General features: G+C 46.0%; 1 protein-coding gene across 2 annotated transcripts in view; it reads right to left on the bottom strand.

Annotated features, from left to right (window-relative positions):
* The window catches only part of DPY19L1 (dpy-19 like C-mannosyltransferase 1), a 595286-nt gene that overhangs the window by 433512 nt on the left and 149713 nt on the right, over positions 1-12061 (bottom strand). For both annotated transcript variants that reach the window (XM_063922533.1, XM_063922534.1), the window contains exon 5: positions 9803-9923. In XM_063922533.1, coding sequence (XP_063778603.1) covers positions 9803-9923 — 121 coding nt within the window. The remainder of the gene's footprint in view (positions 1-9802; positions 9924-12061) is intronic.

Genomic DNA, 12061 nt, shown 5'->3' with positions numbered 1-12061 from the left:
AGGTTGATCGCCCCCTACCTGAACAACTGGCCCCCATCTTTGCAGGTGTTGCTTTCACTACCTCTGACCTTCAAATCAGGGTCTTCAGCGAACCCTTACAAAAACCAAGATGTCCGGGGTAGGCCGGCGGCGGATGTTTACCGAGTACTCCACTCACTCGCCCACGTCGACCAATACGCCCACACACTGCCCTAGCGCTGGCGTACTCGACCTAGGGCCCCTGCGACCTGAATCTCTATTTACTGGAACATGTGGGTGTGATCCGAAGAGCACTTAACCCTTTCCAGTAACTACTGGTTGTTGGATAGTTCCCAAGTGACCAGCGAACCTCCCTTAAAATAAAAAAAATTACACAAATCACGTTAGAATGTACAAATAGCGTTTATGACCCCTCTAGCGTACGCAAATGGTACTGGGTCAAGTTACTAACTAATGCACACAATTACGTGCGGTACAATCGTTCTGCACATAAGCAACTAATCTTATGTGCGGAGCGACCAGTGGAATCGAAAATTGTGGCTGCGAATTCCTTCAGCCAGAGCTTAATGGCCTATAAGGGTACCGCACCAACCCTTCCTGGTGTTGTGCTCCTTTACTCTTTATCTATAGCGGACTTCCTAGTCTGCTGTACCTAGACCTCCTGGTCTGTTTCTGGACCTCCTGGTCTGTGCTACAGTAGACCTCCTGGTCTGCTATACTCTAATGCTCTTTTTTTAAATGTTTAACAAGGGATGCCTCCCAAGCCACCGTGCAGTCACTTACACGTATGTACCTCACGAGAACTCGATGATTTCCTGTGGTTCAACCCCAAAAATTAGAAACTTATATATATATATATATATACACACTCTTTCACCTCATATACTCTTTACTTTCGTTTCTGCGCAGAAATCCCTTTCATTCAGTATCGCAGGCTAATCCCGAGGAGTTGCAGCTAGAGAAGGATCTATTAGCTTAAAAATTTGGACACTGAGATCGATGTGCGCTATTATCGCGTTGCCTCCTTATCGCCTAACTAAAACAATACTATCGTGTGATTTGTATTATGTGGGCGTACCCAGACGCTCCGTTGCGTAATATACGCTCCGTGCGTCGGCCCTTGCGTCGCGTACGCTAGTCCCGCCCTTTGTTAGAGACACATGTACGCAAGCCAGGTATATCCACAGAAATACAATTAACACGTTTATATCAATGTAGATGATCTTTAACTGTAATCATCTACTGAACACCACACCGAACTTCCTTGTATCTTAGGCAAGCCTTGCGCGTGTTTTACAAATTATTCCTTAACGTATTAATATTACTTTTAACTACCAATAGCAACAAATCTTTCTCAGCACATTATCAATTGTGAAATGGCAAACAGTAAAGTGATATGTGAAAATACACAAATGAAAAGAAATACAGGTGTGTGCGTGCGTGCGTACGCAAAACAGAAATAAACAGTTTTAAAAGACAATAGCGTATTGTTCTTACCTCCGGTTCCGGATTCCACCAGCACTCCTTCAACGTAGCGAAACAGACGCTTATCTAGCCAGCACTACTGTATCCCGATACGAAGGGATACTGCCTTCCCGCCCTTGCTGACAGATAAAGTGTGTGTTCGCTAGTGCGGATATGTGGAGGACGGACGAGCCGCCAATTGATAAAGCTAACTATTTATCTTATAACATTCACTATAAATGGGTAAGAGACTCAGTACGCAATTGGCGTGTGGGGTACCGCAAGGGTACGCACTTAGCGTAGCATACGCTCGGCCGTGATCGAGACGCACATGCGACACGCTCGCTCACAGCTTAATGCGTGGTGTCGAGCACGCTATAGGCGGCCGACTACCGTAATGCTACGCTACCAGCGTAGCGGACGCTCGAGTCCACGAGGAGAACACGAGCGGCGCAGACGCTCACGGGATGACAATCAGTAAACCTTGAATGTAACACACAGAAAGGATACTCTTATACTGTAAACCTTGTACTGAAATACTGTAGCGATGTAACGCTGCTTAACCTTGTTAATGCTAAAGCTGCTTGAGCGTTTGAGACGCTCCTATTACTCTCTGCAATATAATAAACACACAATACCTTGCTAAGGTTCCAACACCTTTACTAACAAGCTTTTAGTTATATCGAAAAGGGGAAACAGTTTACAAGTCATACACTACATGCTAACATATCATTCTAACAGAATATCTAGACAGAAATATACAATAGCGTCACAATCCTATACTATAACAGAGAGAGAGAGAGAGTATGGCCAATACAAACAGAGAACAAGTTGGTTACAGAGAATTACTTACACACACTGGGAACGATCGATGCGCAGCTTCTGGTACCAGCTCCAAGTTAGTCAAGATGAAAACCGTTTGTGGAGAGTGAGAGAGCTGCCCAGGCTGGCTGATCTTATATACACTGCGTACAGTACACTACAAAGGGACCTATAATCTCATTGTTCATTGGACACAGGAATGTCTCCTCGCATCATAACAAAAGGTCATAGGTTAGTTTGAACAGGTGGGCTGTGACTATATCAAACTGCTCAGGTGGGAGGGAATCTGAAGATTCCCGCCGCATGGGTAATGAATCGCAAATATAGTAAATGTCCAGAAAATACTAATGGCCATAACTATACGCAGGAGCGATTAATCTTTACCTAACCAGCACCGGATTGTTTCTAATAAAATGTTCTTTAGTTAGGTACCAGACACAGCTGCTTAAACCCTGTCTGACCCTTCGTACCATGCAAAGAGGAATTCCTCTGTCCAGCGACCCTTTACATTAAACAAACTTACAGTCATTATTAAGGGGAACATTATCTATAAAACATACTATTTGGTTTTATTATTTAACGATTGAGTCGCCCGCTAGACGCACACAAACTCTACCGTAAATGCACATACCACGCGCTCGAGCGCATGGCCGAGGAGGCGCCATCACGCAGCTGCGAGTATCCGCACGCACGGGAGAGAATGTGCACGTGCAGCAGGCACGCGCATGAGGTGAATATATGGCAACGTGTAGCATGATATTTTTCCGACTTTGACAAACGCGCTCTACCTGGTGTAATGTTTATAACGCGCTCTTCCTGGTGCAATGGTAAAAACGTGCTCTTCCTGGTGCAATGTTTGTAATGTGCTCTTCCTGGTGCAATGTTTATAACGTGCTTTTCCTGGTGCAATGTTAATAACGTGCTCTACCTGGTGCAATGTGTATAATGTGCTCTTACTGTTGCAATGTGTATAACGCTCTCTACCTGGTGCAATGTGTGTAACGTTCTTTACCTGGTGCAATGTGTATAATATGCTCTACCTGGTGCAATGTGTATAACATGCTCTACCTGGCGCAGTGTGTATAGGAGGCTCTACCTGGTGCAGTGTGTATAAGCGGCACTACTGTGTGTTGTAATGTGAATTGCCACTATTTTGTGGCCACACCCCTTAATTTTTGCTGCACGCCTTCGGCGCGCACTGTCCATGCTTTAGAATTTGGCAGGGGGAGCACCAATTCACTTTCTGCCACAAGGGCACCAAAATGTCTAGTTACAGCTCTTGTGCAGAGTGTCCTGTATGCTACATAGCCCAGCAGCATTGTCACTTCCCCCTCCTGCTACACTTTTGTAGTGTCCAAATCGAGTATGTGTTTTTATAGTGGAATCATTAATAAGATTAATAAAAGGACTTTGGTTACCTACCGGTAAATCCTTTTCTCGTAGTCCGTAGAGGATGCTGGGGTCCACATTAGTACCATGGGGTATAGACGGGTCCACCAGGAGCCACTGGCACTTTTAGAGTTTGAGAGTGTGGGCTGGCTCCTCCCTCTATGCCCCTCCTACCAGACTCAGTTTAGAAAATGTGCCCGAGGAGATGGACATCTTTGAGAGAAGGATTTTACACAGATAGTGGCGAGATTCCCACCAGCTCACACATACAAGGTACAGGTACATCAAGCTAACTAGCTTGAAACGCAGCAACCACTGAAACATTACTTACCAAGTAACAATGCAGTACTCAACTAAAACTAAGTTGTACTGAACCAAAAAACGATAGCAGGAAAACGAAGTGCTGGGCAGGCGCCTAGCATCCTCTATGGACTACGAGAAAAAGATTTACCGGTAGGTAACCAAGATCCTATTTTCTCTTATGTCCTAGAGGATGCTGGGGTCCACATTAGTACCATGGGGATGTACCAAAGCTCCCAGAACGGGAGAGCGCAGAGGCTCCTGCAGAACTGATTGACCAAACTTCAGGTCCTCAGCGGCCAAAGTATCGAACTTGTAGAACTTTGCAAACGAGTTCGACCAGGACCAAGTAGCCGCTCGGCAAAGCTGTAAAGCCGAGACACCCCGGGCAGCCGCCCAGGAAGAACCCACCTTACGAGTAGAGTGGGCCTTAACAGACGTAGAAAACGGCAATCCTGCCGCAGAATAGGCATGATGGATAGTGAACCTGATCCAGCAAGAGATTGTCTGCTTAGAAGCAGGACACCCAAGTTTCTTGGGATCATATAGGACAAACAGAGATTCCGATTTTCAGAGCCGTTACAACATCCAAGGACTTTGATGAAATTTAGGAGTCAGTAGCAACTGGCACCACAATAGGTTGGTAGATATGAAATGCTGACACAACCTTCGTAAGAAACTGCTGACGTGTCCGAAGCTCAGCACTATCTTCATGGAAGATCAAGTATGGGCTTCTACAGGACAAAGCCCACAACTCCGACACACGTCTAGCAGAATCTAAGGCCAACAAAGTGACAGCCTTCCACGTAAGAAACTTGACCTCAACCTCCTGTAGAGGCTAAAACCAGTCCGACTGGAGGAACTGCAACACCACGTTATGATCCCAGGGTGCCGTCGGCGGCACAAAGGGAGGTTGGATAGGTAGAACTCCCTTCAAAAAAGTCTGAACCTCAGGGAGGGCAGCCAACTGTTTCTGGAAGAAAATGGATAGGGATGAAATTTGGACCTTTATGGATCCCAACCTCAGGCCCATATCCACACCTGCTTGCAGGAAGAGGAGAAAACATCCCAGTTGAAACTCCACCGTAGGAAACTTCTTGGACTCACACCAAGATACATATGTTTTTCCAAATACGATGGTAATGTTTAGACGTAACTCGTTTCCTAGCCTGTATCAGGGTAGGAATAACCTGTTCGGAATGCCCATCCGAGCTAGTATCTGGCGTTCAACCTCCATGCAGTCAAACGCAGCCACGGTAAGTCTTGATAGGAGAACGGCCCCTGCTGCAGCAGGTCCTCCCGAAGAGGAAGAGGCCTCGGCTCTTCTAGCAGTAGATCCAGAAGATCAGCGTACCAAGACCTTCTTGGCCAGTCTGGAGCAATGAGGATCGCTTGAACCCTTGTTCTCCTTATGAGCTTTAGTACTCTTGGAATGAGTGGGAGTGTTGGAAACACGTACACCGACTGGAAAACCCACGGAGTCACTAGGGCATCCACAGCCACCGCTTGCTGGTCCATCGACCTGGAACAATATCGCCAAAGCTTCATGTTGAGACGAGAGGCCATCATGTCGATTTGAGGTACACCCCAAAGATCTGTTACCTCCGTGAACATATACGGATGGAGTCCCCACTTTCCTGGATGGAGATAGTTTCTGCTGAAGAAGTCCGCTTCCCAGTTGTCTACTCCCAGAATGAAGATTGCTGACAGCGCCAATGCGTGTTTTTTTGCCCAGAGGATGATTCTTGTTACCTCTGACATCGCAGCTCTGCTCTTCGTTCCGCCCTGTCGGTTGATGTTAGCCACTGTTGTTACACTGTCTGACTGCACTTGAATGGCCCGATTTCTCAGAAGATGGGCCGCTTGGAGAAGATTGTTGTAGACGGCTCTTAGTTCTAGAATGTTTATCGGCAGGCCGGCTTCCAGACTTGACCACCTTCCTTGGAAGGTCTCCCCTTGAGTGACTGCGCCCCAGCCTCGGAGATTTGCATCCATGGTTAGAAGGATCCAGTCCTGAATCCCGAACCTGCGGCCCTCCAGAAGGTGAAGTAATTGCCGTCACCAGAGGAGTGAAATCCAGGCCTTTGGTGACCGACATATCCTCTGGTGCATATGTAGATGGGATCCCGACCACTTGTCCAGGAGATCCAGTTAGAAGGACCAAGCATGAAACCTCCCATACTGTACAGCCTCGTAAGAGGCCACCATCTTTCCCAGAAGGCGAATGCACTGATGAACAGACACCCGGGCTGGCTTCAGGATATCCCAGACCATTGTTTGCATCACCAATGCTCTTTCGTCTGGAAGAAATACCCTCTGCACTTCCGTGTCGAGGATCATTCCCAGAAGGACAATCTCCTGGTTGGTTCCAAATTTAATTTTGGAAGATTCAGGATCCAAACGTGTTCCCTAAGCAAGTGGGTTGTGAGAAGGATGGACTGTAACCGCTTCTCCTTGGATGATTGCCTTTATCAGCAGATCGTCCAGATATGGAATTATGTTCACCCCCTGTCTGCGGAGAACCATCATTTCCGCCATCACCTTGAAAACCCTCGGTGCTGTGGAGAGGCCAAATGGCAGAGCCTGGAACTGATAGTGACAGTCCAACAGTGCGAATCGGAGATAAGCCTGATGCGGCACCCAAATCAGGATGTGGAGGTACGCATCCTTGATGTCTAGGGATACCAGGAATTCCCCCTCTTCCAGACTTGAAATCACCGCCCTTAGAGACTCCATTTTGAACTTGAACTCCTTCAGAAAGGGATTTAGCGATTTTAGGTTCAGAATGGGCCCGACCGAACCATCCGGTTTCAGTACCACGAAAAGGTTCGAATAGTAACCTTTGTTTTGCAGATGAGGAGGGACCGGTACAATAACCTGTGCCTCCAACAACTTCTGGACGGCTGCCTGCAGGACAGCCCTGTCTGCCAGCAATGCTGGCAAGCCCGATTTGAAGAATCGTTGAGGAGGTAGATCTTGAAATTCCAGCCTGTACCCCTGGGACACGATATCTTGCACCCAGGGATCTAGGCCGGACGACACCAACACGTGACAGAAAAGCCTGAGTCTCGCTCCCACAGGCCCCACCTCCGGTCGTGTGGTCCACCGTCACGCGGAGGACTTCGGCATACCTGAAGCAGATTTCTGTTCCTGGGAACCTGCCGCAGCCGGTTTCTTGGATTTGGGCCGGACTCCCCTAAAGAAGGTGTTGGACGGTCTGGACTTTCGTTGTTTGGCAGCCCGAAAGGGCTGTGATGCAGTTGAAGAAAAGGATTTCTTCGTAGCAGGTGCAGCTGAGGGAAGAAAAGGTGACTTTCCCACCAAAGCCATGGAGAACCACGCATCCTCAAAGAGAGCCTGACCTGTGTAGGGTAGGGTCTCCACACTTCTCCTGGATTCCGCATCGGCAGACCACTGTCGCAGCCACAGTCCCCGACGAGCTGAGACAGACATGGAAGAAATTCCTGCAGCCATGGAACCCAGGTCTTTCATGGATTCTACCAGAAATCCTGCCGAATCCTGAATGTTACGCACAAACAATTCAACATCAAATTTATCCATAGTATTCAAATCTTCAAGTAATGTGCCTGACCACTTTACTATAACTTTGGCAATCCAAGCACTGGCAATAGTGGGACGTAATATAGCCCCTGAAGCCGTATACATGGATTTGAGCATATTATCAATTTTACGATCAGACGACTCTTTCAAGGCAGTGGATCCTGGAACAGGTAAAACCAGCCTTTTTTGAGAGTCTGGATACAGATGCGTCAACAATGGGCGGGTTTTCCCATTTGTTTCTATCCTCCACAGGGAAAGGAAATGCCACCAGGATCTGGAATTTATTCTCAGGGTTTTCCCATGCCTTTTCAAAAACAGCATTTAATTATTTTGACACAGGGAAGGTTAGCGGGGCTTTCTTATTTTCAGTAAAGTAAGCTTCCTAAACCTGCACAGGTGTTATATCAGTAATATTCAACACATCCCTAATGGCCTCTATCATCAACTGCACCCCTTTTGCAAGAGATGCCGTCCCCCTCAACACATCCCCATCACCGTCCTCAGTGTCAGAATCGGTCTCAGTGTCAGAATCGGTATCAGTGTCATCTTGCATAATCTGTGCAAGAGCAAGTTTTTGGGATCATACAGCAGGGAACCCTGAGGTAACAGAACTGGGCCAGACTGCCATAGAGTTCTGTAAAGCCTGAGTTGCAGATTCATTCTGTGCAACCCTAGTAGAAATCTGAGAAATCATAGATTTGATAGAGGATAACCATTCAGGCTCCCTTGCTGGTATCTGTTTACATGGAATGGGATCATCCTGAGAGGACATATCCTCTGCAGCATATGACACAGAGTCACTGGACATAGCTTAATGGAGACCACAGACACTCCACACACACACAGGGGAGGGCAGACAGAGTTTCACCCCCAAGAATGGCAAGAGAGACACAGAGATTGGAGCCAACCCACACACAGTGCTTTTTAGGTAAAGGGAGACCCCCAACCAGCGCTGACTGTGCAACTTAATAGGTTACACAGCCTGTATACAGCCTTTCCCCCTTCTACAACCCCGTAGTACCGTGAGAGATAGCTGGAGTTGTTCTGGAGGGACTTGCTCTTCACTGACAGCGTTGTGCAGGCAGGAAAATGGTGCTGAACGCTGCTGGGTCCGCTCTGAGGAGAAGCTCCGCCTCCAAAATGGAGCGGTCTCCCGCTCTTCATAGGATTATACTGGCCTGAGGAATTATGCTTGCAGAGATCCCGGGCCCCCGACAGGCTGTATGTGACCAGTGTAGGGTGTAGGCGCTGGCTCAGGGCGCCCCTCACAGCGCCGCACTATGTACCGATGAGCCCCGGAGCGGTTAGTACTGCGCTCCATACCCTGTTGCCGCCATCTTCACACCGGCCCCCCGCTTGCTAGGGGGGTCGGTGTCTCACTCGCCACCAATCTTCTGGCTCTGTAAGGGGGTGGTGGCATGCTGCTGGGGTGAGCGATCCCCTGTGGCGGAGAACAATCGATCCCCTCAGAAGCTCAGTGTCCTGTCAGCGGAGATAGTGGCTCAGACCCCGCAGGGCGGACACTACTCCCCCCCCCTTAGTCCCACGAAGCAGGGAGGCTGTTGCCAGAAGCCTCCCTGTAAAATAACAAACTCTAAAAAAAAAAAAAAAAAAACTTTTTCTAAAGAAGCTCTGTAGAGCTCCCCTAGCTGTGACTGGCTCCTCCGGGCACATTTTCGAAACTGAGTCTCGTAGGAGGGGCATAGAGGGAGGAGCCAGCCCACACTCTCAAACTCTTAAAGTGCCAATGGCTCCTGGTGGACCAGTCTATACCCCATGGTACTAATGTGGACCCCAGCATCCTCTAGGACGTAAGCGAAAAGAAACTTAATTCCTAAGGGACCCAGAATAGGACAGGTAGGACCCAAATTTTTAAAAGTGAGGGGTCCCGGGGACCCACTTTTTTTCGGCTCAGCGTGATCACTGCTGATCAACGAGCGACACTCAAAACAAATCCCGGCGGCTGTGGTACTTGCATTACGTCGCACAGTTGCTGCGCACACCGCATTAGCATACATCCGAGTCAGGCCCATAGTACAGAAAAGTCCCCGCTATATACTATTCTATAACACAACTTAGAAAAAGCCTGGGAAGGTGAATGGATCACCGCTATGGCATAAATTCCATTGCATGACACATTGCGGTCATTTTTAATCATAGGTTAATCATGGTTTAAGAGTCTTTTCTTTTCTTTTTTGTGAGAAAATATGTTTTATTGATGTTTACACTTTTGAGACACTGGATTCCCTCATTGCGGATGTTGCCCTGGAAACTGTATTTAACTTGCCTTCACAGCTTTCTACAGGACTTAGATCATTCCCCCGATTCACTGTCCAGCAGATTTTGGTGTCTATGCCAACAAACTTCATTGTTGATGTAAAAATGCGGAACCAGCTGGCCAGGATCACCTGCGTGGAGAAAAGGATTGGATAAACAAGCATTACTCTCTAATAATGTCCTTTATACATTTGCCAAGTAGTTTTTTTTTTTTTTTTTTTCTATCTTTTGCCAATGTCGTATTTTACCATATTGCAGGATTTGCTCACCCATTGTAGTTACACAAAAGAATATATCTCTTACTGTGCAAATGAATACAGAAGAAAATATAATTTCTGTATTTATCGAAAACAGGGACATACTATAATTAAATTGCATTTTATCAAAGAAATGAAGGTTAAAATGCACCTGCAGCCTACACATGATCCATCATTTGACCCTTACTTAATAAAAATACTTAATATGTCAATACGTTTTGTATCTTTTTATTTACAGCTATTACCCATATAGTTTGACTGATTTACTGTACATATTGGGGGTAATTCCAAGTTGATCGCAGCAGGAAATTTTTTAGCAGTTGGGCAAAACCATGTGCACTGCAGGGGGGGCAGATATAACATGTGCAGAGAGAGATAGTTTTGTGTGTGGTGAGTTCAATCTGAAATCTAAATTGCAGTGTAAAAATAAAGCAGCCAGTATTTATCCTGCACAGAAACAAAATAACCCTCCCAAATCTAACTCTCTCTGCACATGTTATATCTGCCCCCCTGCAGTGCACATGGTTTTGCCCAACTGCTAAAAAATTTCCTGCTGCGATCAACTTGGAATTACCCCCATTGTCTAAAACAACCACAGAACAAGCATTTGCCATTATTTCAACATTAAAGGACAATACTGTTATTGGATGATGCAAAATACAATACAGGTTGAGTATCCCTTATCCAAAATGCTCGGGACCAGAAGTATTTTGGATATCGGATTTTTCCGTATTTTGGAATAATTGCATACCATAATGAGATATCATGGTGATGGGACCCAAGTCTAAGCACAGAATGCATTTATGTTTCATATACACCTTATACACACAGCCTGAAGATATTTTAGCCAATATTTTTTATAACTTTTTGCATTAAACAAAGTGTGTGTACATTCACACAATTCATTTATGTTTCATATACACCTTATACAAACAGCCTGAAGGTAATTTAATACAATATTTTTAATAACTTTGTGTGTTAAGCAAAGTTTTTGTACATTGAGCCATCAGAAAACAAAGGTTTCACTATCTCACTCAAAAAATTCCGTATTTCGGAATATTCCGTATTTCGGAAAATTTGGATATGGGATACTCAACCTGTATTTACAAAGCATGTGTTTTGACTGCCATTTGAAAACCGCCTTTGAGACCCTGGATTGTAAGCCCTTATCCTGTCACAAACTCGCCTAAATACAGATTGTCCTCCTACATCCTTACTGCAGTCACGTTAAACAGCCCTTCTAGTTGCGCCTAGTCGTGAGTGCATTTGCTAACGCCAGGCGTCTTTATTAATTTTTCCACAAATCTGAGTCTTCTTTGCATCGCTATGCAAATAAGACGCACAAGCAGACTGCTGATTAAAATGATCTACGGCATGCTGTATTCTGGGTGCGAATGTGACGGCATCTGCATACAGAATGTTACATTACAGTGTTTTTCTGGAAAACGTAATGTAGCATTTCATATGCAGATACAGCCACAGTTTTCGGCACAAAAAGATGACAGACATTAGCAGAGATGCCCGAGAACTACCGGCTCTCTCATGCCAGGCATTTCATGGTGCACAGCGTATCGAGGCTAAATGTTTGAGGACACATCTGAAATACCGTTAATCTGCTGCTGTTTTCAAGCACTGGACAAATCTGTGCAGACACCAATATGAAAAAGCTAAAAATGAATATATAAATAACCAGCCTCTGACTTTTAAGCCTAGACTGGTGGTAAAAAAAACAAAAAAAAAAACAAGGGTGCAAAGGACGTGGAGTCCATCTGTTTTTTCACTAAGCAGCACTGGTCTTGACCAGTCGGTGTTGGTGGAAGCATAGAAAGTGTGGTGGTCAGATGCCCCACTGGCTGACCAAAGCGGCACCACTGATTACAATGACAGTGTCTGCGAGTGATTTCTCATTCACATTGGACTCCTCTAGGAAAAAATAGCAGCTTTTTTTTGTTTTGCCAATTACCTTTTGATGCTTACATGGTATGCTGAAAGAGAACTTATCCATTAAGACA

The sequence above is a fragment of the Pseudophryne corroboree genome, chromosome 5 (genome assembly GCF_028390025.1).
Source record: "Pseudophryne corroboree isolate aPseCor3 chromosome 5, aPseCor3.hap2, whole genome shotgun sequence".
NCBI lineage: Eukaryota > Metazoa > Chordata > Amphibia > Anura > Myobatrachidae > Pseudophryne > Pseudophryne corroboree.
This window is presented reverse-complemented; position numbering and strand designations above follow the sequence as displayed.